Source organism: Vipera berus (genome assembly GCF_964194415.1).
Source record: "Vipera berus genome assembly, chromosome: 11".
NCBI lineage: Eukaryota > Metazoa > Chordata > Lepidosauria > Squamata > Viperidae > Vipera > Vipera berus.
This window is the reverse complement of record NC_138214.1, coordinates 13,884,266-13,911,826: the sequence shown is the minus strand read 5'-3', so window position 1 is coordinate 13,911,826 and position 27,561 is coordinate 13,884,266. Positions and strand designations below refer to the sequence as shown.

The 27,561-nt window shown below is 44.2% G+C and overlaps 1 protein-coding gene across 2 annotated transcripts in view; it reads left to right on the top strand.

Moving 5' to 3' along the window:
• GAB3 (GRB2 associated binding protein 3) overlaps window positions 1-27,561 on the top strand; it is a 97,350-nt gene that overhangs the window by 29,933 nt on the left and 39,856 nt on the right. For both annotated transcript variants that reach the window (XM_081336796.1, XM_081336795.1), the window contains exon 2: window positions 18,229-18,532. In XM_081336796.1, coding sequence (XP_081192922.1) covers window positions 18,229-18,532 — 304 coding nt within the window. The remainder of the gene's footprint in view (window positions 1-18,228; window positions 18,533-27,561) is intronic.

Here is a 27,561-nt window from a genome sequence, read left to right as displayed (position 1 = left end):
CCCCTTTTGCAACCTTCTGCCAAGCAAAAACAATGGGGAAGCCAGAGTGACTTAACGGCCATGCTACTAACGTAACAACTGTACACGATTCGCTTAATAGCGGTGGCAAGAGAGGTTGTAAAATGGGGCAGAAACTCACTTAACGAGTGTCTGGCTTAGCACAGGAAATTTGGGCCTCAGTTATTATAGATTTTGGGCTCAGGTAATATAGATTTTCCTTTTCTCAGAGATGACCACAGGCCAGAGGGGAAATACCTTTTGTTAAGACCTCAACCCACAGCTCACAAACTAGAACGACTCTGGAGATTTGCACAAAAGACAGATTGACTGGGGATTATGGGCCAATGCTGGATTTGAGGGGTCTGATGTAACACTCTAGAAGAGCTTTTCCTGATAGCTGGTGTTCTCCCACACAAGGATATGTAGGTCTGTTTGTGTTGTTGTTGATTTAAAAATGAGTTATTTCAAGCCGGCTCTTTCCTTGACCTCAGGATCAGCATGCTTTTTTGTTTGTTGGTGTCATTTCTATAGTTACATTGGCAGTTAATATGCTGCCTTTCGTATTTGGGGCCCTCGTTTCCAGAAATAGCTAGATAGGGCAGCGTTAATAGCTGGTGGCTGCAGACATGAATCATAAGTATGGCGGCTGGGGAACAGCGGAAGGGCTGTCAGGAAGAAGACTTCTGAGGCTCGTTTTTCATCTGGAGGAGACTTCCGTGATTGTGTGGTCGGGGTCTCGGTGGATGGCTTGAAGGAGGAAGAGCCGTGGAGGAAGAGAGAGATGGGCAAGGAGAGGTTAAGGGGTTACGGGGAGAGATGTGGAAACTGGGACGATCCCCTTTTGAGAACTTTCCAGTTCCCTCCAGAATGGACAGTCTAAATCCTGATGAGTCCTTAAAGCAGACATGTCAAACACAAGGCCCGTGGGCCGGATCCGGCCCGCGAAGTGGTTTCATGTGGCCCGCGAAGCCATCCTGGAAACAGTGAGGGAACGGCCCCCACTGCCTTGGCCCTGGCCCAGAGACCCTCCTTCTGCCAGGGACCCTCAGATCTGTCCCACTCCTGCCCAGGCCCCCATAGGTACCCTTGATGCAAACAATGTAGAGCTGGCCATTCCCACCCAGTAGGCCATACACACTCTAGCCACGCCCACCCAGTAGGCCATGCCCACCCTGGCCATACCCACCCGGCCCCCTGAGGGCAACCACAATGCTGATGCGGCCCTCAATGAAATTGAGTTTGACACCCCTGCCTTAAAGGATCACTCCTGAAACGCTTGGAGGAAACAGAATGCAAGGAGTCCTCGGTTTACAATCGTTCATTTTTGGGATCGTTCAAAGTTACAACGGTACCGGGAGGGCGGGGGAAGTGACTCGTGGCTGTTTTTCACACTTACAACCATTGTAGCAACAGGCGATCAAAATTCGGATGCTTGACAACCAGCTCATATTTACGATGGTTGCAGAACCCTGGGACCACGTGATCCCCTTTGGTGTACTTCTCAAGAGCAAAGCCAATGGGGAAGCCAGATTCACTTAACAACCTGACATCCTCCACTTAACCATCGCAATTGAGACCAACTCGAGACATTTGTTAAGTGAGCCTTGCCCCATTGTACGACCTTTCTTCTCAAAAAGATCGGTTGTGCCAATTTCTGGAGAGTCAGCGTGGCTGAACAAAATAAAGTTCTTAGGCAAAGCTTTTTGACAAATAAGGACCACAACTGAAAACTTTCTCCTCCTACTTTGACACCACCCCTCGTTGTCATGGTGGTGTCGAACTACTAACCATTTTTCCCATGGGGTTTATGGGTCAATTCTGGTTGAAGAAGGTGGCCCTGAAAATATCTTGGTTACCAAGTTCCTGCTTTAAACCCCCGACAGAAATAGTAGGATGTTGGCATGCAATTCCAGCTGAATCGCATGTTGCGTTCTTCTATTGTTCCTGGATTATCCCAAAGCTTGGTGAGATACTCCTGTTAAAACTAGGGTACCAACAGGACTTCTGAACTCTTTCCTTTATTGTTTGACAAATACGGTTGTCGAACAGATAAAAGGGCTTTCGTTTCATTTAAGACAGTGTAGCACCCAAAAAAGCTATCTCAAGCTACAATTCTATAAATCCTCTTTCCAAAAAGATCAAAGGAAATAAAAACAGTATCTTGGCCATCTCAACATATCTGGTATTATAGCCCTACCAATCTTTTATCATTAATTAGTGAGAATTAACAGTGAGAACAATTAATCAGTGGAATGGAAGTTGTGGGTGCTCCATCACTGGAGGTTTTCAAGAAAATATTGGACAAGAATTTGTCCGGGATGATGTGGGGGGGTCTCCTGCTTGAGCAGGGGGTTGGACTAGAGGACCTCCAAGGTTCTTCCCGACTCTTAATATTATTCTATTCTATCTTTGCTCCCAAAAGTTCAACTGGATGCTGGTTAACAAAAGTCTACTTACTCATGTGTTAAATTGCTGGCCTCCAAAGGAGAATTTATTAGCTATTATGGAATCTTCCCCTCCAGCATTAAGGACAGGCAGGCATTTAACAACAATACAACTTCCTCTCTCTCTCTGTGTGGGTGTAGCTATTATATTCCAAGCGCTGAAACCTGCACTGCTAGACTTTCGTAAGTGCTGCTTAACTGTTGTAAAGGTTAATGATCCAAAGCCTCTCTTGCAGTTGTATTCTTTACTCAAAATACTTCACTGTTTACTTTCTTTTTGGTGTTGGTTTAGTTACAGCTCTGGATTTTCTGCTCCTGTTTATGTGGCCCGTCTTTTTTTTTGTTCCTCCATGGAGGCAGCTGTTCCCGTGTGATTGGAGGGTTGCTAGTTCCTTTATTTGTGGAGAACATGAGTTCAATGCACTCAGTTCATCAGCACGAAGCTGCTCCTGCAACATGACGCCTTGTCCATGCCCCTTCATCAGCCTGCACCCCAAGGGTGCCTTCCAGATGGAGGAGAGAACCTGGTGGCTCAGACCTCTGGGGCTTGTTGTCCACAGCTTTGGGGAAGAAGAGGACGAACAGGTCTCAGAGTTCATGGAAAAAAAAGATGTTCAAAGTTCTGGCTGGCGAGACAGCCTCTAGGTTTGTGAGTCATAGTATAGCTTTTGTAACCTTTCAGATGGGTGGCCGTTGCCTTACCCTTATGCTGCATCCTACTGTTTGTGGCTAGTTCTCATTGTTTAAAAACAATTGCTGTCCTTTATTTAGTTTGGTCTTCGGTACGAGTGAATCTGCATCTTTCCACTGAGATATATGACATTATAATTCCAAGAACAAGATGGCTTCACTTAAATGGCTAACTCGGGCGTTCAGTTATTCAAATAGTCTTTTAAGTTGTGACTGGTCACTTAGTTGACTTACAGTAGCCCTCCTGGGGTATATATGACCCATCTGGCACCTGTAGTCACATGACTGCAATTCGGGGACTTTGGCCACTTAGCCACGTTTGCAGTCCTTTGCAGCACCAACAAAGAAGTCTTAGACCGAACCTCACCAAAAATATTACTTGAAGCCAAGATGGTGAAACAGAGGCCGTCCTATTTTGGCCATGTCATGGGAGCTGACTCGCTCAAAAAGTCAGTCATGCTGGGAGTGATCAGCAGTAAAAGGAGGAGGGGCTTCCCTAACATCCACTAGCTGGACACTATAAAACAGGGATGTCAAACTGTTGGCCCGCGGGCCGGATGCGTCATGCCGAAGCTGCGCCTACCTCATTGCCGGCAATGGGAAAAAAGTCATGATACGTCGCAAGTTTGACACCCCTGCTATAAAGGATGACACCGGGATGACCATGGTGGGTTGGATGGAGGCAGTGCAAGGCAGAGGGGCATGGAGACTGCTGATCCGTAGAGCGGCCGATGGTCGGACACGACGGAATGACTGATGATGCCGACCACACAGCGTCCCATAGTCACGCGGCTGCATTTTATGACAGTTTTGCTGAAAGCTGGCATTTACTCCCAGTTTGGGGGCAAAGCCGGGCCCGTAGCAAATGATTGTTCGCATAAGGATTGCCACACACACACACACACACACACACACAAGATAAAATTGGATCAGTCACGTAGGAGACCTGATTTAGAACTGTCAGGAGTTATGACCGCGAAGGGCAGGATCCATTATAGCCATAACTTGAGGATTACTTAATCTTTGCTAGAATCCAGATGGATTCATGGATGAAGACTAGACCTTACCTCGTTGCTGTCAGTTAAGCGAATACATTGCCTTTTGACCTGTCTAGTAATATCCTGTAGTTCTGCCAAGATTAGTCACGCAATCTCTTCAATCTCTCTCTCTCTGCTTCTTTCAGTTGTGCCAAATCTAACTGTCTTTCATAGTTCATCATCATCTTGCATCACATGCTCCAAGTTTGTGTGTTTCTGCTTGTTTATTGTTCACCCCCCCAAGGAGCACTTAGTCATTATGTGGTCCAAGATCTATGAAATTCAATGGTGAAAAAAGTAAGGTTCTACATTTAGGCAAGAAAAACCAAATGTATAGTATAGGGGGTACCTTGCTCAAGAGTAGTAACTGTGAGAGGGATCTCGGAGTCCTAGTGGACAATCACTTCAATATGAGCCAGCTGTGTGCTGCAGCTGCCAAAAAAGCCAACACAGTGCTAGGCTGCATTAACAGAGGGATAGAATCAAGATCATGTGAAGTATTAATACCACTTTACAATCCCTTGGTAAGGCCACATTTGGAATACTGCATCCAGTTTTGGTCACCACGATGTAAAAAAGATGTTGAGGCTCTGGAAAGAGTGCAGAGAAGAGCAACAAAGATGATTGGGGGACTGGAGGCTAAAACATATAAGGAATGGTTGGGTATGTCTAGTTTAATGAAGAGAAGGACGAGGGGTGACGTGATAGCAGTGTTCCAATATGTCAGGGGCTGCCCCAAAGAAGAGGGAGTCAAGCTATTCTCCAAAGCACCTGAAAGCAGGACAAGAAGCAACAGATGGAAACTAATCAAGGAGAGAAGCAACCTGGAACTAAGGAGAAACTTCCTGACAGTTAGAACAATTAACCAGTGGAACAACCTGCCTCCAGAAGCTGTGAATGCTCCAACACTGGAAGTTTTTAAGAAGAGACTGGACAGCCATTTGTCTGAAATGGTATAGGGTTTCCTGCCTGAGCAGTAGGTTGGACTAGATGACCTCCAAGGTCCCTTTCAACTTTACTATTATGATTATGATTATGATCCATTGATTGGCTCTTGCAGTCCATAAGAATAGCCACCACCAGACCTCTCCTCTTTCTGACATCCACATTCCACAGCTGTACAGTCTCACTGGAAAGACCTTTGCTTGCGCTACCTGTGCAGCAAGCCGTTATTAAATCAGATTTGTGTGGCTGTCCATCTTACAGAACGTGACACTCAGCGGTATATTCATTTGCACATGAACTGCCCTGGAGGTTATCTTTCTCCTTTTGTAGTGGCAGCATCATTGAAGCAGAGAGTCCTGAATTTATGACCACAATTAGGAACATAATTTCCATTTCCACATAAGGCAGTTGTTGTGAGAGTTGTACCCAATTTTACAACCTTCCTTGCCACAGCTGTAAGTGAATCACTTCAGCTGTTCCGTGAATCATGTAGTCATTAGCAAACCTGGCTTCCCCCATTAACTTTGTTTGTCGGACACCAGCTGAGAAGGTCGCAAACGGCAATCTCACGACTCCAAAGATAAAGAGGCCAGTTGTCCGGTTTTTGTTTGCACCAGAAATAGCCTTATTGTGTCTAGGCTAGGTGTTGCATTCTTTCCTAGCATGAATCTCTTCTTGACTTCCCCAGCACTACTGTCCACATCACTCTGGCCGTGAGAACAAGTAACCAGTGGAATGCCTTGCCTCCAGAGGTTGTGGATGCTCCATCACTGGAGTCTTTTAAGAAAAGACCGGAGAGCTATTTCTCCAGAATGGCATCAGGACTCCTGCTTATGCAGTGCGTTGGACTAGAACAGGGCTTCCCCAACCTGTAGGCTGCGAGGGGTTCTGCACCTGGGCCGTGGAAACAGCCGGCAAGCACGCGCACAAGCATTCTCACTTGCGCGAGCAGCGGGCGAGTGCGTGTATGCGCGTGCTCCATTTGCCTGAGCAGCAGGCACACGTGCACACTGCTCGCGCAAATGGAATTGTGTGCGCTCTCTTGCCAGCCATTTGCGCGGACCATCCCCTCCCCTCCCCTCCCTGCCAGTCCTCAAAGCCGGAAACATTGGGGAACTCTAGACTAGAAGACCTCTAAGGTCCCTTCCAGCTCTGTTATTTTGCATTCTGTCCCGTGTTCTGCATCCCTTTGGGGCACAAGTGAGAATGCTGATGATGCCTCCTGCATGCTCCCCAAGTTTCTTTGCAATTAGTCACCCAGTAACGCCTTTCTCCTCTCCGAAGCCAGCCTGACACAGCCAGCTATCTATCACGCCAGGCCAGCCCTCCCTACACAATAGCCGGAAGTTATTCCAATTCCCAGACAATTCCCGTTTCTATCTCGAGAATAGCAAAAGGTCAAAAAACACCAGGCTGCAGCTTTTGGCAGCAATAGCGAGCAACATGGGCAGCGACGGAGGTCCAGGCAGGGAGGTGATGTGCTAAGCCTTCTGCCCCCCCCGTCCCCCCCTCCCACTCTTCCTCACCGGCGTTCTGTGCAGGTGGTCCTTCACTTACAACCATTGGATTAGCAACCCTTCAAAGTGGGAAGCGTAAAAAAGGGACTTAACGGCCAATCGCAACACCCTTAGGGTTAGGAGGTGGTCAAAATTTGGGAGCTTGACAAGCGGCGTGTATTTATCACTGGGGTCGTCTGATTGCCAGATGTGCTGGCACAGTAATTATAGAACCGTGGTGGCGAACCTATGGCATGGGTGCCACAGGTGGCACACAGAGCCCTCTCTGTGGGCACGCATGCCGTTGCCCCAGTCCTAGGCCTTCAGCTGGGTTTTATAAAACCTTTACCCTTTAGGCCTCTGCCGCCATGCACCCCGCAAAAAAGGTTCAATTAACCAACTTCTCGTGGGGAAAAAAAAGTTCTCGCAAAGTTGGAATTGATTGATTGAACTTTTTAATCCCACCCAGTCTGCAGCTACCACTGCAGCCACACTCACCCAATTGGCCACACCCACCCAAAGGGCCATGCCCACCCGGCACCCAATGATACATAAGTGGGTTTTGGATTTCAGTTTGGGCACTCGGTCTCTAAAAGGTTCGCCGTCACTGCTATAGCATGCAGCATTGCAGGCTAGCTCACTGCTCACTCCGGGAGTTTGATTCTGAGCGCCTCCAAGGTTGACTCCGCCTTTCCACCCTTCCGAGGTCGGTGAAATTTTAATTTAATTTAATTTTAATTCCATTTATATCCCGCCCTTCTCCGAAGACTCAGGGCAGCTTACAAGCTTAGCAGTAGCCTTCATTCTATGTATATGCCTGCTTATTAGGGCTTTCACACCCCTCCCAAGCGGCATTATTACAAAGTCAGCTTAATTGCCCCCAACAATCTGGGTCCTCATTTTACCTACCTGGGAAGGATGGAAGGCTGAGTCAACCTTGAGCCTGGTGGGATGCGAACCTGCACTAATTGCAGGCAGCTGGTGTTACTTAAGGAGGCATTAGAAAGGCTGACGCTGTAAACCGCTTAGGGCGGCCTGTGAAGCGCTGTGAAGCGGTATATAGGTCTAAGGGCTATTTCTGACCTTCCCATCCGGCTTCTGAGAGAGTCAATGGGAGAAACCAGATTTACTTCGTGATTGCATGATTCGCTTAACGACGGTGGCAAGAAAAGTCGTAAAATCAGCTGCAACTCACTTAGCCACTGCCTTGTTTAGTAACGGAAACTCTGCTCCCAATTGTGGTGGTACGTTGAGGACTTATCCGTATCAATGAAGCCGCTGAAGAAGAAAGATTATCTCCAGGGCAGTTCACGTGCTAAATAGTACCCTGCTGAGAATCACTTTCTGTAACATGGGCAGCCGCACAAATCTGATTCACAAATAGAATATAAAGATTATATTGTCTTTGTTGAACATGTCCTTTGAGTGTTCACGTAGGCCCTTTTAAGTTCTGCCGGAAGACAAGGAAGAGAGGAAGCAAGGACTCCGTTGGATATGGAAAGAGAAAAGCTACCTTTAAAAAAAAACAACGGAAAACTTTTTATACTTTGGATTCTGTGCCGTTCCTGTAGAAGGTGTGGTTCACCTGCAGATCTTCTGAAGGTCACGGGTGAATAACTCTGGTTTTATTAGCCCTGGCGGGATGCTTTGAAAGCAGCCATGCTTGAGATTATGACATCTCTTCCTTCCCAAGTAAGAAGGTCCTGAAAAATACATGCTTGGCTAGAAAATATATTAGGAGAACATGTAACATTTAATCCCGAATTATTTTTATTAGGTATATTACCAGAAAAGACTGATAAACAAAATACATACTTGGTTCTACATATCATAACCGCAGCAAGAATAAGCTATGCACAATGCTGGAAAAATGAACAAGTACCATCAGAAGAAGAGCTAATAAAGAAGATACTGGAATGCGCAGAGATGGACAGACTAACTATGAGACTAAAAGACAAAGAAGAATCGGAATATTATGAAAGCTGGAATTTATAAACAGTTGGAAAAGAGAACCAAAGAGTGAAATTTGTATATGTATTAATGGATTATGAACTCAGTTCGCATGTTGTTTGGGAAATTAACATATGTGTGTAAAGAATAAAAAATAAAAAAAAATAAGAAGGTCCCGCTTTTTTTCACTTTAGTTCAGCTGGGAAGAAAACTTTTCACTGAACCCTTGCTGTATGGAAAACCATATCAAGGTGAAGGGATCGGAGATTTGATGAGGTATAGGCATATTTCCTTCTAAAATTACACAGGGAAGGGGGAAAAAAAAAAGACCGGGCCTTTTGTGATAACGTGTTGTTCTGATGTCTACGGAGATTCTCAGTCATCCCGGTCATGGGTCTCTCAAAGGTGCTTTTTCAAAAAAAAAAAAAGGCAACTGGATGAGAAGCGAATCATCTTCCTCAAGGGGAAAAAAAAACATAGTCCAGTTGCCTTTTTTTTTTTTTGAAAAAAAAACCAAACACCTTTCAGACATATCCCCCGATGTAAATGGAATGTGTGGATGACCTCGGGGATCGAGGGGAAGAGATACTGCCCAGAAAACAATCAGAGAAGAGAGGCAGGAGCCCCCAGTGGCTTAATGGTCAAGGGGAAAATTTTTTGGAAGATTCTTGAACTTATAGACCGCTTCGCAGTGCTTTACCGTCCTCTGTAAGTGGCTTATCGAGTCAGCGTCTTGCTCCCCCAGCAACCTGGCTCCTCATTTTACCAGCCTCGGAAGGATGGAAGGCGGAGTCAACCTTGAGCCCCATCAGGATTGAACTCCAGGCTGCGGGCAGAGTTTGCCTGCAAACCTGCACTTAAACCCCTGCACCAGGGCTCCTGTGGAAAAATGGAAACCATTTGGAGGGTAGCCGGATGACTTTTTTATGACTACCGGCCTGCTGTGGGCAACCAGAGCATCCTGTACATAGCTTTTTCCAAACAAATTGTTATGCAACAAAGTCTCTTTATCGTTTTGCTTCTCGTTCAAGAAGCCGAAGAAGCTTCTTGCATGAGAAGCGAAACGTCTTCAAAGAAAAACAAGAAAGTCCAGTTGCCTCTGGGGACTACCAGATTCCTCCTGTTTTTGTTTTTTTAAAACAACCATATACTAATCCGGCTCTTCTGCCCTGATGCTGGGAACCTGGGAAGCTGCTGTTGCTGGGATGCTGCTGCTGGGAAGCTGCTGCTTGTGCAGCCGGGTTGAGAAATTAGTTGCTGGTGAAGCTGGGCAGAGGCTGCTCCTGCCCAGGGTTGGCACCCATGAAAGAAGGACACAGAGATCTCTCGGGGGAAGGGCCCCGCTGCTCCTGGGATGCACACTGAACACTGAACCACGAGGAGCAGTGGACCTTGTTTATTTATAGCAAAAGCAACCAATCATATTTTATTATTGTTCAAATAGACCAATCATGGTTACACATGTGTTCTACTAAACTATCCTGAAAGGACATTGGTTTTAATGGTAGATTCAAATACAGTAATGACCAATCATCTGCAGGAGGTGTCAGAATTTGCCTTAAATAGAATAGCCAATGGTGTGAAGGAATACTGTGATTATGCCCTTATCTGGCTGTAGCCAATGACATCTCTCCTAGGTTTCTTTGTTTTCTGGGTTTATGGCTTACTTCCTTACACATGGTTCACTGAAGACTTTCCATGGTAGAAAAGTACTAGCCAGAAAAGTACTAGCCAGCTTCATGTATAGGAACAGAGATCATGGTATTCCAACACCCTGATTTTAAAAAGAAATAAGAGTAGTTCCAAAATTAGCAGGAATAATTCGTCCGAGATATTTATCCTATGAACACAGGGACTGAAACTTTTTATCGGTGTACTTATATAAAACCAGCGCGGGCGCTCAATACGTACGTTGCCTTCCCTTCCCACAGCATCCTGTATAGCTTTTTCCAAACAAATCATTATGCAACGAAGTCTCTATCCTTTTTCCACTCCATTGTATGCCCGTTCTCCAGAGAAGGAATTTGCAAGTTTATTAAACTCACTCGCAGCTGTTTCTTTCCTGGTGTTTAAAATATACAAAAGGGTAGAGACCAAGGCCTGGAGTTTGTGACAAGTATGTGGTCTTTTCCTGTTGCTTCCAGCTTTTATTCTGATATAATTCAAAGCTGAAGGTGCTCTGATTTTATTCCGAGTGTGTAAAAGCTTTCTCTCTCTTTTTTCCCCCCCCTTGGCACACCCCATCTTGTCTCCTTTCGACCAGTGAAGAATAGAAAATCATCCTTGCTCGTCTTCATAATAACAGCTCACCTTCTGCTCACCTTTCTTTTAAACGTTCATTGCATAACAAATACGGGAATATCTTTGCCTCTTCTTGTTTTCTTCTCAGTGGAAGTATATCAGATCAAATGGGGGAGGTTATTTCATCACTGATATTTTTATATGATCTGTGTTTGTTTGTTTTTTATTATTATTCTGGCTCATAAAAATAATTTATATGTTCTTGGAATACGCCGGGGACATTTTCCTCCTCCTGAGCACACCAAGGGGAATGACAAAACAGATTGCTATTCTATGATAGGATGGAGAACAATTCCAGGGTTAAAAGAGGTCCACAAACTGAAAGTTGACATCGTAGTTTTTAGCCATCCTAAAGGGGAAGACGCAAAAGATGAGGGTTTTAAGTCACAAAAGTTGGGGGGGGAAAATCCCACACACTAATGCCCTGAAAATTTAGAATATCGAGGTTGTCCTTGACGTACAATCACAACTGAGTCCACAATTTCTGTTGCTAAGTGAGACAGTTGTTAAGAGAGTTTGCAATCTTTCTTGCCACAGGTGTTAAGTGAATCACTGCAGTTGTTACATTAGTCACACATTGTGAAGTGAATCGGGCTTCCCCATTAACTTTGCTTGTCAGAAGGTCACAAGTAGTGATCGCGTGACCCCCAGGCAACCGTCATAAGTATGAATCAGTTGCCAAGTATCTGAATTTTAGAATAGAATAAGAGATGGAAGGGACCTTAGAGATCTTCTAGTCCAGCCCCCTGCTCAAGCAGGAGAGCCTGTACCATCTCAGACAAGTTTTGGTTTTGATCATGTGACCGCAGCAGTGCTGCAACGGTCGTAATTGTGAAAAACGGTCAAGGAAGTCACTTTTTTGAGTGTCATTGTAACTTTGAGCGGTCACTAAATGAAATTTTGTAAATCGAGGACTACCTGTATTACAACGTCTAGGAGACTTCACCTTGTGCACTCATTCTTTGAAAACCCTTTGTCTTATACTGGAGGGTCCTCATCTTGCTCTTATAAATGACAAGGGGGCCGCTAAGATGGCCCTTGGCTAGGAATTCCTAAGGTTAAAATCTGAATGATCTGCCTCTCTGCAGCAGGGAGAAGACGGCAGACTAAAGAATCGTGGCTGAGCTGTTTGCTTTTACCCTGCGGATTTTGGGGAAATACTTCTTGCAAGTAGCACACCCCGCCTCCCCCATGTGGGGTATGTGTTTATCAGAAGTGCTTCTTTAGACGACAACAGAAGCACCACATTTGGTGAACCACAAATTACTCAGGGCTTACTTGAGATGGATGGAGCTACCTCTCGGAATTAGTAAGCCAAGCCCTCTTAGTCATGGCTTGAGCAGAAAGATTTCAGCTTATGCAGAAAAACGCAACTGGTGCCAAACCAGCTTGTGACGTTCAGGCTGTTCTCTTCAGTGAATCTATTGTCTGGAGAATTTCATTCCATCAGGGTTTGGTTTGCTGCTCTGTGAATGAGTGGTCTGTTCGTTTCTGTTGAACTGAGTTTTCTTCCTTAAGAGAGTTACGTTTGGTTTCAATTGTGCCGCCATCCTTGTCTCATATGACCTTCTTGTTGCGTTATGCGGTCATCCCCCAGAAATGGTCTTGCAGCTTTGTTCTGGAGAAACTGCATCTTTCCCAAGTTCATCGGTAACGGCCTTTCCCAAGTCTTCTTACTGAGGATGGTTAGTTGATTACGGCTCAGACATGCCAGGATTTAACTGAGACACATTGCAAAGCATGCACCCTGTTACTGATTCATCGCCAGAATCTGGGGGCAAAGCAACAGACTGATAAAGATTTGACTACATAGTGGTTTTTGTTCGGTTTTCAGATTGCTCGCTTGGGTGAACACACAGCGCCTAATTCATTTTGGTTTTCAAGTCAGTTTTATTACAATATTTTCCAGGATGGCCCAGAATTCAGAATCCCTAAACAGGGATTTTGTCTGAAATAGTATGCAGGGGTAGGCAACCTTGGCTCTTTTATGACTCGTGGACTTGCAACTCCCAGAATTCCTGAGCTCAGCATTTGGAAACGTCTCCCTTTGCCCTCAGCATGGCTGGCTCAGGAATTCTGGGAGTTGGAAGTCCACGAGTCATAAAAAGAGCCAAGGTTGCCTATCCTAGGGTTTCCTGCCTGAGCAGGGGGTTGGACTAGATGACCTCCAAGGTCCCTTCCAACTTTATTATTATTATTGTTATTATTATTTCCACATAGCTGATTATGGTCTAGTCGTGGGCGCAAAAGTGCATCCGATAGGATTAGAAGCTTTCTTCAATCAAGCTCAGAAGCTGGGCTTCTTGACTTAAGACCACAGTTGAGGCCAAAATTTATGTTGCTAAGCGAGACATTCGTTAAGTGAGTTTTGCTCCATTTTACGGCCTTTCTTGCCATAGTTGGGATGTGAATCACTGCGGTTAAGTTATTAACAGGGCTGTTAAGTGAATTTGGCTTCCCCATAGAATTTGCTTGTCAGAAGGTCATAAAAGATGATCGCATAAACCCCCCAGGAACTGCAACTGTCATAAATATGAGCCAGTTGCCAAGCATCCAGATTTTGAGCACGTGACCATTGGGATGCTGCAACGGTTGTAAGTGTGAGAAACGATCAGGGATCACCTTTTTCAGTGATGTTATAACTTAGAATAGTTACTCAGTAAATGGTTGTGAAGTTGAGGACGAGCTGTATGTAAAAGTAAGATCAGGGTTTGTCCTGCCTAATTGTGAAATAACCTTAATATCTTAACCCGCCTTCACTTACTTTAATCATGGATTGAGGCTGAGTGTTTTTAATTGGCTTCTTTTAATCATAGCTTAAGGGACGCGGTGGCTCAGTGGGTTAGGACGCTGAGCTTGTCGATCAGATGGTCGGCAGTTTGGTGGGTCGAATCCCGAGTGCCACGTAACAGAGTGAGCGCCTGTTACTCGTCCCAGCTTCTGCCAACCTAGCAGTTCGAAAGCACGTAAAAATGCAAGTAGAAAAATAGGGAACACTACGGTGGGAAGATAACAGTGCTCCGTGCGCCTTTGGCGTCTAGTCATGCCGGCCACATGACCACGGAGACGTCCTCGGACAAGCGCTGGCTCTTCGGCTTTCAAACGGAGATGAGCACCGGCCCCTAGAGTCGGAAACGACTAGCACGCATGTGCGGGGGAACCTTTACCTTTACCTAATCATAGCTTATTGTTACACTAAGCCACAAACCCAAACTGGTTTCTCGTTTCTGTTCTATTTTGTCCTTACATGCTTGCCAGTTTTTGGTTTTGAGGGAAAACGACAAGAATCCATCAAGTAAGTTTTGCAAAACAAGGCATTGTTGTTTCGCTTTCATGGGAGACTCTTGTCCTGCTCAGCAGCCTATCCTAAAATCAATCCAGGTTTAGCATTAGAATTTGTAAATGCAATTGTTCAGGTTATTGGAGGCTGACAGGCGGCGCTGATAAGCAAGCGAAAATATAGAGATGGCAAACAAGCAGTGAGATAGCAAGTTTCACTCTAAAATCCTTTCTTTAACAAGTGCGGGGTTTTTATAACTCTTTGCAAAGGGTCAGTGCAAATTAATATGGAGTCACGCTGGCTCTGTGTACGGCTTGGCTGAAATCATTCTTGGAAGACTGCTCTTACGTTAACGAAAAGCAAGGGTCAGAAAATGCATAACAGAAATAAGCATCAAAGCCACCAAACCATTAGGCGCTCCTTTCCAGAAACCACAAAATAGTTGCTCTGAGTCTTCTCCTAGCCAGCTCAAGAAAACACAGACTGCTTTCTGTTTACAGAATACAGAATAATAGAGCTGGAAGGGACCTTGGAGGTCTTCTAGTCCAACCCCCTCTGTTCAAGTAGGAGATCCTATGCCATTTCAGACAAATGGTTGTCCAGTCCCTTCCTAAAAGTCTCCAGTGTTGGAGCACCCACAACTTCTGGAGGCAAGCCATTCCACTGGTTGATTGTTCTTATTGTCAGGAATTTTCTCCTTAGTTCTAGGTTTGTGTCCCTTCGAGGTTCTCAGTCATCCAGGTCCTGGTTGTTCCAAAGATGCTTTTTTTCAGGAGGCAACTGGACTTTCTTGTGTTTCTTGTCTTGCTTCTCATCGAAGAAGCTTCCTCAGCTCTGACTGGATGGTGCGGATTGGAAGTTAGTTCTAGGTTGTTCCTCTCTTTGTTCATTTTCCATCCGTTCCTTTTTGTCTTCCCGCTTTTGCTTAGCTCGCTTTGACAGGGACAAGAACAACTAAGGATAAAATTCTTATCACCCCATCCAATGGATTTCGGCTTGCCAAGCCCAGTCAGATACAACTGAAGTCCTGCAGATGTTTAGGGAAGAAGAACCATGGCGGGTGGGGGGGTAGAAACTTAAAACATGTTCACCTGTTCCATTTTGGCTTTGTATTTTGGATGAGTGTTAGTCGAAATAGCAAAACCACCTCTGTGCATAGAAGAGCAGGCACTGATGTGACCACCATCAAGTAGCCAGTTACGTGGTGGCTTCACTTACCCCTTAAAACCTTGCTAGAACGTTGAAGATGTTAGTGATCCTTTGATATCTTGTGCAAGAATGCCAACATTTCACAAGATGTCACTGAAATTGTGAAAAACGTTGTTAGTCTCATGTAAAGTCTTGGAAGGTTGGACACTAGCTCCTGAGGTCTCAGAAGACCTTGAGGAAACGTTAAGAGGCTTTATTGATCTTTTGAGAAGGACCTTGGAGTTGAAAGACACGGCCGACGTGATGGAGAAGCCTTCTGGGGGGATCTGGAAAGCCTCTATTTAAGCAAAGTTTGCGATACTTAAACCCTCCCAGCATAAGAGACTCGGTGATGGGAACGAGAAAACTGGATCTGCTGTGTGGGTCACATAAATTTTATTTCTTCTGAGCTGGATTTCTGGGAAAGCATTGGGTAATGGTTTCTCTGTCAGGTCATGTCCGACTCTAGGACACGGCTCATCTCTGCTTTTTGGTCAAGGAGTCAGCGTTGTCCAAAGACATTTTCCATGGTCACGTGACCAGCATGTCTATATGCCAAAGATGCACAGAACTCTGTTACTTTCCCACCAAAATAGTACCTATTAATCTACTCTCATTTGCTTGCTTTCAGACTGCTAGGTGGGCAGGAGCTGTGGCAAGGAACAGGAGCTCAACCGTTGGCGTCGCTCAGGTCTTGAAGCTGGGCTGCCAGCTCTCCAGCTGACAAGCTCAGCCTCTTTAACACTTGGTCACTGTGCCCTCTGGGAAAGCATTGAAGAAATGTGGTAATAACTGTTTAGAACAGAATAGAATAACAGAGTTGGAAGGAACCTTGGAGGTCTTCTAGTCCAACCCCTTGCTTAGACAGGAAACCCTACACCATTTCAGACAAATGGCTGTCCAGTCTCTTCTTAAAAACTGCCAGTGTTGGACCATTCACCACTTCTGGAGGCAGGTTGCTCCATTGGTTAATTGTTCTAACTGTCAGGAAGTTCCTCCTTAGTTCTAGGTTGCTTCTCTCCTTGACTAGTTTCCATCTGTTGCTTCTTCTCCTGCCTTCAGGCACTTTGGAGAATAGCTTGACTCCCTCTTCTTTGTGGCAACCCCTGAGATATTGGAAGATTGCTATCATGTCTCCCCTGGTCCTTCTCTTCATTAAACTAGACATACCCAATTCCAGCAAGCTTTCCTTATATGTTTTAGCCTCCAGTCCCCTGTTCATCTTTGTTGTTCTTCTCTGCACTTTTTTGAGAGTCTCAACATCTTTTTTATTATCGTGGTGACCAAAACTGGATGCAGTATTCCAAGTGTGGCCTTACCTTACCTTACGTTTCTTGCTCCTAATTTTTATGCCATGTATTTGGCATAGTATGAATTTAGCCTTGAATGACAGAGGTGGGAGGATAAACAACCTTCAAACCTAAATTCCATGACTTTTGGCTTTGTGCTTGTGGGTTTTTTTTTTTTTAATAATTCCAAAGGCTCAGCAGAAATTTCCTGCATTAGATCTGCCTCCCCCAAGTCGATGTCTGAAGATGTTGTGGGATCCAAGTCTTAGAATACTCTCTTTCTCCCCGAGGTGATAGTTAAGGACATGTTGAGGGCCTTCTTAGTTGTGGAACCCCATTATAGGATGCCTCTTCCCGGATTCTCAGCATCCTTATCTTTGCTCTGCCTTAAGACTTAGTGGCCTACTCAAACTTTGGGATTCTTTGAAGTGTTCATTGTGCATTTTGCTCAGAAATTGTTGGATTCTGAATCCCCCATTTTCCTTCTCTCTCTTTTCTTTCTTCTTTTATTACAGTTGGCAAATTATTTCTCTGACTGATGATGCAGTGTTTTCAGTGGGCGTGTTGTTATTTCAGAGGGAAGAGGTTGAGAGAGATTGCTAAGTGCAGACTATAAATATGGGAATAAATATGTAAATAAAGACACAGATGTGTTGTTTGTTGAAAGTCCTGTGGTTCAGGATTTTCTAGTTAAGCACCTTGGGTAATACATACTACACGCAGCCCTTTTTGTCGCTGGGGACATGCTTGGCATTTAATGACCTGAGCTACTCTGTAAAAAGGGGATGAGGCCCCGGGCAACCACAGAACTCTGTTTCCATTGTAATTCAGTTATTTTAAATTTAAATTAGTTAAGTAGAGCTCCCAGTGTTATTCCTAATGTCCTTAACTGTCCACTCTCCATCACATAAGCAGTTGAACTTTGTTAGAGATTAGACAGCCTGTGCCCTGTTGGGTCATTGTTTCAGAGATATTTCCTTATCTAAACAGAGAAACAGAATGACCAAGGATAGGCAAAAAAAAAGCAGTGAAAGCAGCAGGGACTTCTGACTTCCTGTTGGTTTTCCCATTGAGTTTCCTTGTGGGAATCAGGCAAGAAGCATCGCGAATATGCCTTCCCTCCTCTCCCCTTCCCTTCTTCCAGGTGGGTGGCTGCTGCTGGATGAAGGAGGAAAGGAGGGATTGCTAGAGTGGCTGGGAAACTGTCCTGGAGCTTTGAAAGTGAAGGTCATGTAAGTGCACTGAAGCAGCCACAGCTTCCCCAAACTGAAGTTAAATTGGTAACTCTGTTGTTAAACGAATCTGGCTTCCCCCTTTCCTCTGCTTGTCAGAAGGTCGCAAAAGGTGACCACATGACCCCAGAACACTTGAACCGTCCTAAATATGAGTCAGTTGCTAAGCATTTGAATTTTGATCACGTGACCACGGGGAATGCTGCGATGGTCGTAAGTGATGCTGTAACTTTGAACGGTCACTAAACGAACTTAACGTGCCTGGCTAGATTCTGGAATAGCTCAGAGATAAGAGAAATGATATGGTCAGGGCTATGGCAGTATCTTTCTTTTTTCCCTCAATATATTTTTTTCTTTTTTTGTGGTGTTTCCTCAGGCTTGGCGGAAACGCTGGTTCGTGTTACGTCAAGGCCGGATGAGCGGCAACCCTGACGTGCTGGAATATTATCGGAACAGTCATTCCAAGAAGCCTATCCGGGTGATAGATCTGAACGAGTGTGAAGTGGTGAAACACTCGGGGTCCAACTTGATCAAAAAGGAGTTCCAGAACAACTTTGTTTTCGTGGTGAAAACAACCTACCGCACCTTCTACCTGGTGGCCAAATCGGAAGAGGAAATGCACGTGTGGATCCACCACATAACCCAGATCTGTAATTTTGGACACTTGGAAGATGGGACAGGTAGGTACGATGAGGCAGCTCAGATCTTGCAAAAGTGGTTCGTGAATAACGTACGCCTCTGAGGATCCCACTAGGATTGAGGTGGTGGACAAGCTGCATGCATGCATGAACGAATGAACGGATGCTTGGAGATCTTCACACAGTCCCCATGTTTTACACGCTAATAAATTGTCACAGAACAATTGTTTGAAATCTCACTTTCTTCTAAGCAACCTCATCCATCAAGCTGGCCGATTGGCAGAATTAGTTAATCTGGTCTTTTTTTTTGTAATTAACATTTTGACATGTTTATCACAGGGAGGAAATGTTGCAATGAAAATCCGTATCACTGTATGGTGAAAATAGGATGTCGTTGGGGTAGTTTCCATAATAGACAACCACAATTTGTAAGTCCAACCTGTTTGTTCACTGGCAGGTGCTGAGGTGTTGTTTTTTTTAACCCTTTTTCCATGGCTCCTTTTTTCCTTTCCCCCAGTTGGCAACAATAGGAAGGAAAATAAGTGTGCAATATTATTGTGCACTTTCTGGATTCTACATGCAATATCAACAGACAAGGCAACTAGTTGTTGCCAGGTCACTAACTGTGGGGGATGCTCAGTGCAAAAACACATCAACTGAGAGCGCACATTCTTGCAAAAAAGTGTGTAGAGATTTTCTTGCACTTTGTGATAGCGAAGCACTGACATTCAATTGTAAATAACGCCTTGTTGCATCTGGCCAGCTGGTAGATCTCACTTCACGGCTGTCCTGTTTAGTGACTGTTTGAAGTTACGCTGACATCGAAAAATTAACTTTACAACCAGTCCTTCTATTTATGACAGTTGTGGCATCCCACGTTCACATCATCACCATTTGCGTGTTTCGCGGCTGGCTTCTGACCAAGCAGAGTCAATGGCGAAGCCAGCATTAATACTGCAATCATGGTCACATGTTGTCTCTCTTAATGACTGTAATGACTTGCTTAATGACCAAGCCAGAACTGATGTCACAAGTCCATCACGAGCATCAACAATGTTTGGTGTTGCTTAGTGCCGGAGTTAACCAGTCCTAATTGTTGTAACTGCTGAGTGAGGACTACTTGTCCTCTACACTGCTAAGTATCCTATAATAGAAGCATTTTGGGATGGCATCGCTTCCACACCTCTGATAGCCACTTCTTGTTTAGTATTTTTTGACAAAAGATATTCCGTTCTCTACTCTTCTGATTGGGAGGCAGCAGCATATAATCATAATAACTAAGCACCTTCTTCTTTACGATGGCATAAGGTGAAGAGCTGAGGTGAAAGGAAAATCAGTTTTCCTGATTTCACATTGTAAAATTAGTATGTGAACTGCTTATCTTTATGAGTTCTCATTTCTCAATATTCGGTGAAGCTCTTCTCTAATTGCTCAGTCTCACCCACACGTTGCATATAAGAGTGAAAAATCAAACAAAATGGCAGTATGTTAAGGAATACTGTTTCAGGTGAGGAAAAAATACCTTCTTTTATAGTAGATTCTTAGATTCTAGTCAAGTATCTGTATTTTTTTTTAGAATTCTGGCTTTGGTAAAGAACCGGATGAGGAATCGGCCACAAAACAATTACAGCCTTTGAGATGGAAGTTTGTAGAGCCCCCAAATTGAATAATATTTTTTAATGTTAAGAGTTACTGAAATCTCTCCAGATTTTAATGTGTTCCTGAGATTTAAAGCAAGGACACAAGGACACAATTACCTCAGGAAGGAATTTTGGAAATCCTGTAAGATTTTGACGTGTGTATATCTTTGGGTGGGAGGCATAAAAATATGAAAAAGGATGTTTATCTGCAATTTAAACCTGAAACATAGAAGGAAGTGTTGATGCTTTTGTGATATGAAAGAAACAAAATTTTGGGAAGGAACATCCAAGAAAAGACTTAAGATCGGATTTAGGGAACTGAAGGCTAAAACATATGAAGAACGGTTGCAGGAATTGGGTATGTCTAGTTTAATAAAAAGAAGGACTTGGGATCACATGATAGCAGTCTTCCAATATTTGAGGGGCTGCCACAAAGAAGAGGGGGTCAACCTATTCTCCAAAGCACCAGAAGACAAGAAAAGAAGCAACGGATGTAAACTGAACAAAGAGAGAAGCAACCTAGAACTAAGGAGAAATTTCCTGATAGTTAGAATAATTAATCAGTGGAACGACTTGCCTCCAGAAATTGTGAATGCTCCATCACTGGAAGTTTTTAAGAAGAGATTGGGCATCCATTTGTCTCAAATGTTGTAGGGTTTCCTGCTTGAGCAGGGGGTTGGAATAGAAGACCTCCAAGGCCCCTTCCAACTCCGTTATTCTGTTATTTTTACCCACAAATGTAGCATTTCTTTTTCCAGTGGGAATTTCTTGACTTCTTGCTCCTTAAAGCCAGGGTATTAATAGGAAGGAAAATGTGGATTTTCCGTGGGAGCAAGGAATCTGATTCTTATCTTGCTGCAGTGAAAAGTTGCATTTTGAAAGCAGCCCTTAGCCATTTAGTATTTAACATCCCTCTTTCCCTCTTCTCTGAGCAGGATAATCCAGAGAGGTTTAAAAACAGGGAATGTTTGAGAGGGCGGACAGTTTGGCATCCGTCTGTTGAAGCACCCTTGGAAAAATTTTCGAGACACTGTCTTATTTTATCTGTCTGGGAGCTGTAGAACCTAAATCTTGCTAAGCAGAGCACGTGGTTTTAGGGAGACAAGATCTCCAATTAAAAAAAAACAAAAGAAATTAGCACTAAGTACTTTTTGTTTCTGCGCTCTGGTTAAAATATGCTTGGAATGAATCAGCGTACAGATGGCTTGATGGTTACAAGAAATAGTTCAGTGTCTTTAAAGGGGGCGGGGGAAGAATCTGAAAGCTAATCTTCTGGTGCCATTATTTAAAGAGGATCAAATCTAGGGTCCACTTTAACTTGCTTTTTGAGTTGGAGGATATGGCTGAATGTCAACTGCAAACCCAGCATATTCCTGGGGTTTTGCTGAAATTGGCTTGCTCAAATAGGTAATGCAATCACTGGGTGATTTCAGGGGCCTGGGCTATGGTATCAGTATAGCGAAGGACAGCAAAGCCTGTTCGGACGTTCTCTTCTTTAAAAATCAAACCTGGTTGATATCTATCATGAGGCTAACGCATGCCCACAAAGAACGTAGGGATTTGTCTAGGATTGTGTATCTAGGTGGAGATGAAAGACTTGGATGGAAGCATAGCAAAGAAGGGCCAGCTTCAGTGTGTGTGTGGGCTGAGCTGATCACTAGATGGCAGCAGTGAGGTATTGTTAGACATCTCTGTCTTTGCTGCCATCTAGTGGTCATGGAGAGTTCTGCTACATGGGAGATTCACGTAGATTTGTCCTTGTATAGATGCCATCTTCAGACGATGTTCTAAGCTTCCCTACTGTCATTACTCCTTGAGAGAGGCTTGTGTGTACAGGCCCCGGATACCCATACAGATCTGCTCCCTTGAATGTAGCCAATAGCTTAATTCATTTTAGGATGGGAGGGCCAACAGTATTCATGGCCCTGGTTTTGGGAGTGAAAAGGAAATATTAAGTTGCAGACATTGGGAGACCTTGGCAGTTTAGAAACTCTGCTGTGATCTGAAAGAATTTAAAGTGTGCCTGCAATACTTCCATTTCTGTTATTCTGTTATCTTCTTAAAGTATAAAGGCCAAAGAAGAGATTTATTTTGGAGTTCAGATTTGAAGCACTTAATTTTGATCTATTGCAAGCAAGACCCAATTCTTTCCACCATAAGGTGAACCTTACTATAGTCTTCTGAATCTTCAGATACATCATCTTGCAGAAGATAACTTGCTTCAGAGGACATGTAATAGACTGTTCCCAAGGCATTTGTTGAGGCAGCTGTCTTATTTTTAACACTTCCTGGTTGTGCTGATGCGGGTGGGTGGGTTTATCATAATAAAATCATACATGTATAGTTGAAGAAACAATGCACCTCTAAGTAAAATTGGAAGAGAAAAGCATGTACTCTGTTCAGGACCTTTGGTTCCACAAGCCTATATATTCATCATCATCATCATCATCATCATAAAGTTGGAAGGGACCTTGGAGGTCATCTAGTCCAACCTCCTGCTCAGGCAGGAAACCCTATACCATTTCAGACAAATGACTGTCCAGTCTCTTCTTAAAAACCTCCAGTGTTGGAGCATTCATAGCTTCTGGAGGCAGGCTGTTCCACTGGTTAATTGTTCTAACTGTCAGGAAATTTCTCCTTAGTTCTAAGGTTGCTTTCTCTCCTTGGTCAGTTTCCATCCGTTGCGTCTTGTCCTGCCTTCATGCTCTTTGGAGATTAGCTTGACTCCCTCTTCTTTGGGGCAGCCCCTGAGATCTTTGACCACAACATATATAGCTAAAAACTCCAAGCAGGAACAGACAGCCTTTGGTGGCTGGGAGGAAAGAATTCAACATTTGGAGAGAAAATGGTGAATGGGTAATCATCCAAAATGTGGAGGGCTGGGAGTTTTGCTGCTTTTACAGATTTTGGCAAAGATTTTTTTTCCTGCGTTTTATAATAATGCTAAGCTGTTACAGGACGTACGCAACAGGCTTCATATGTTTTTGGCCTTAAAAGGGGAGGACATGGTACCATCAGAGCCAGCTTTAGAGACTTCAGACAAGAAGGAGGCCACCACAGCTTTGAGGCTACCACTTCCAACTTTCAGAACCAGCCCACTTTGGAAGACCCAAATGCGATTGCTCTGGATTTATTAGTGAGCCACGTGGCTTCTATCTTCAAGTAGCTGCCAGCTTGAGCGGAGCTCACAGTCTGTTTACAAGGGCTACTCTGAACAATCCCTTGAAGGAGCTTTTCTATGTCCTGAAGGTGCTTCTCTGAAAAGCAACTGGATTTCCTTGTTGTTGTATTTCTTGCAAACATTTTGCTGCTTCTTCAGTTAGAACCGAAGAAGCTTCCTGGATGAGAAGTGAAACGTTTCCAAGAAAAAAAAACAAAACCCAAGAAAGTCCAGTTACTTTTTGGAAAACCACCTTTTGGGACAACCGTGATCTGGATGATGGAGGATCTCCACGGACACGGAGACTTCCTATGGTTCTGCTCTGTTTTTCAGAAATAATGGAAAAAATCTGGAGGTTCCCCCTCCCAAACCTCTTTATCCTCTCTGTTGTAATTTTATTCCCTGTGATTTCTTGCTTTTGCTGATTGTGTTTCTGCTCAAGAGAGAGAAGGAATATGGCCCTTTTATGTTGCCTCCTAGAAAATGGACATACATAATTCATTGCCTGCAGCTGCTCTACCAGCCATTAAAGAGCTTCAGTCATATTATCGGGCACAAGGGAAAAATCTGCAGCTGGACCCTGAGTTCTGTCTTTGGCGTCCAATTTCAGATGGGAGCAGAGTCAAAGAGGGGAATTTGTTCTTCTTGATGAGCTTGTGCTAATGGGAGAGATGCCGGGATAAATCTCAGCTCGGTTGTTCCGAGCAACCTTCAGCTGAGCTTGCCTCCTAATTGAAGTCACATTGTATAACATCGTGGATGAGGCGTGAATACGAATGTGGAGGCTCCTTAAAAACCAAAAAAGCCAATGCAATCCTGAGCTGCATTAATAGAGGGACAGAATCAAGTTCATGTGAAGTTCTAGCACCGCTGTACAAAGCCTTAGTAAAACCACACTTGGAATATTACATCCAAGTGTAATATTCTGGTCACCACAATACAAAAAAAACATGTTGAGGATCTGGAAAGAGTGCAGAGAACAGCAACAAGGATGGGCTTGGGTTTGACTAATCTAAAGAAAAGAGAAATAGGGGAGACATGATAGCAGTGTTCCAGGATTTGAGGGGCTGCCACAAAGAAGAGGGGGCCAGGTTGTTCACCAAAGCACCAGAGGGAGGGACGAGAAACAATGGTTGGAAACTGATCAAAGAGAGAAGCAACCTGGAATTAAGGAGAAACTTCCTAACAGTGAGGACAATCAACCAATGGAACAGCTTGCCTCCAGAAATCGTGGGCGCTCCATCACTGGAGGTTTTTAAGAAGAGACTGGACAGTCACTTGTCTGAGATGGTATAGGACCTCCTGCTTGAATAGGGGGCTGGACTAGAAGACCTCCAAGGTCCCTTCCAGCTTCTATTCTATTCTATTCTATTCTATTCTATTCTATTCTATTCTATTCTATTCTATTCTATTCTATTCTATTCTATTCTATTCTATTCTATTCTATTCTATTCTATTCTATTCTATTAACTGATTAGGGTGCTGGAGGCTAAAATGTATGGAGAATGGTTGCAGGAATTGGGTATATCTAGTCTAATGAAAAGAAGGACAAGAGGTGACATGATAGCAGGGTTCCAATCAGTGGTGGGATTCAGCTGGTTCACACCACTTCGGCAGAACCGGTAGCTAATTTTTGGTTGCCCAGACCCAGAATGGAGCTCCAGTAACTGCATCCACACAGAGAACCAGTTGTTCACATATTTGAATCCCACCATTGGTTCCAATATTTGAGGGGCTGCTATAAAGACAATGGGGTAAATCTATTCTCCAAGGCCCCTGAAGTCACAACAAGAAACAATGGTTGGAAACTAATCAAGGAGAGAAGTAACCAAGAACTAAGGAGAAATTTCCTAATTGTGAGAGCAATCAACCGGTGGAATGGCCTGCCTTCAGAAGCTGTGGTTGCTCCATCATTGAAGGCTTTCAAAAAGGGATTGGACAACCATTTGTCTGTAATGATACAGGGTCTCTTACAATGGGGTTGGACTAGGAGACCTCCAAGGTCTCTTAACTCTATTATTTCATGTTCTATGTTCTAAATCCTCCAGAGCAGGTCAAAGAAGCAGCCCTTTACGAATAGAAGGCTAATGGAGGCTAAGGATCTTGTCTTGGATGATGTGCTAAGCTCAGGTTTGTTCAAGTTGGCGTTAAAGTTGCTTCCGGACGAAGCTCAAATTCTCGCCCCAATTTATATAATTTTTCAGGGCTTCTGACTGCAGTTGACTTCTGCTTTGACTTGCATGTTTGCTTCTTGTTGTTGTTTTTTTTTTGTCCTAACCCAGAAAATCAAAGAAGGAAACATAGAAAGTTCATCACGTTGGAATATGGGGGAATGCTAGACTAAAAATCAGGAAAGGAGGTAGGCACTTCTGAAATTTTGCCAAGGAAACTTTGGGACTAATCCGGGCAGTTGCCAAGACTGAACACTGATCTAAAGGTGCATGCATGCGCACAGACATACTAGAAACACTGGGAGTTCTAGTCCTGCCTGAGGCATAAAAGCTGACTTGGGTGACTTTGGGTCTTTCAGCACAACTTGCCTCACAGGGTTGTTGTTGTGTGGGGAAAATTGAGGGAGGGAGGAAGGAAGGAGAGAGAAAGAGAAGGAGAAACAGAAAGAGATTGGAAACCTAATTTTGTCTCCTGTTTTGGACCGAAGCAAATAAAGATGGATAATAACCATGTAGCTGTTCTTTAAAGCTGTTGTGGTGTTTTTTTGTGTGCCTAAGACGCTGCACAATATTTCAGGTGTGGTGATAGTTGCAGTTGGATGATGACACAAAGTAGATGAGACTAGATTTTACATGGCCAGGGCTGGATTGCTTTATTTTGCCTGCACTTTCAACAAATGCTTAAACCTACATAATAGCTTAGCTCGCTCTTTTATTTATCTGCTTCCTGCTCCAAGCAGTGAGAGCCAACGCTGATTTTGGCCCACTGTGGTCAGAAGGGACCTGGGAACTCCAAAAAAAGGGGGATTTTCCAGATTCCTCCAGTCTCGCGACCGTGAAATTGCCTCCCTTGCTTTAAATCCACCTCCAAGTTCAAGCTTCATGGCCTGTTTCCTACCTTCCTTCTTCGTTTTCTGGTCTGCAAAGCCGGACAGAGAGGGGTCATGCAATCCCATCCTTGTCTTTCCAACCCTTGGTTTCCTCTTCTCAGATTCTAATCGTTCTGCGTTTAGCGGAGTCTGCATTTCCAATAGGGAATCCTTAATTTACAACCATTCGTTTAGTGACGGTTTCGCATTCCAACACACAGAAAAAAGTTGACTTACAACCAGTCCTACGACTTATCAAAGGATCTTTGGAAAAAAATTGCAGAGAAGATGATCAAAGGCCTGGAGACTAAAACATACGAAGCACAGTTGCAGGGTTTGGGTTTGGCCAGTCTAGAGAAAAGAAAGACTAGGGGTGGGTAGAGACATGATAGCTGTATTCCAGTATTTGAGAGGCTGACACAAAGAGGAGGGGGCTCAATTTATTTTCCAAAGGACCAGAAGGCAGGACCAGAAACAATGGATGGAAACTAATCAAGGAGAGAAGCAACCTGGAACTAAGGAGAGAATTCCTGACAGTGAGGACAATTAACCAGTGGAACAACCTGCCTCCAGAAGCTGTGAATGCTCCACCACTGGAAGTTTTTAAGAAGAGACTGGACAGCCGTTTGTCTGAAATGGTATAGGATCTTCTGCTTGAGCAGGGGGCTGGACTAGAAGACCCCCAAGGTGCCTTCCAGCTCTCTTCTGATTCTGATTCTGCTCTCCAGAATCCCTTGATCAAAATGTACGTGTTTGGCAACCGGCATGGATTTACGATGGTTGCAGTGTCCCAGAGTCACACGATTGCCATTTTTTAACCTTTCCCAGCTGGCTTCTGACAAGCAAAGTCAGCAGAGAAAGCCTGATTCGCTTAGTCACCACATGATTCAGTTAATAACAGCAGGGATTCGTGTAACAACCGTGGCAAAAAGAAAAGGTCAAAAAAATCGGGCGCAAGTCATTTAACAACCACTTAGCAGCAAAAATTCTGCTCCCAATTGTGCTTGCAAGTTGAGGACTCTGTAAAAAAACAAGTCCATGGATAACTAACATCACTCTTCCGATCCCTGAGCTGGTTTCAAGCACCATCCTGCCACCGTGTTCAGATCTGCGCTGTTCCCTCACTTACTTATTGACAGGTTCTCAGAATTAATGCTTGAATTCTGAGCGTCTCTCCATAAATTATGCAAAGAAGGAGCTTTGGAGGTCAGCGTTTACTTTAATGCCTTGC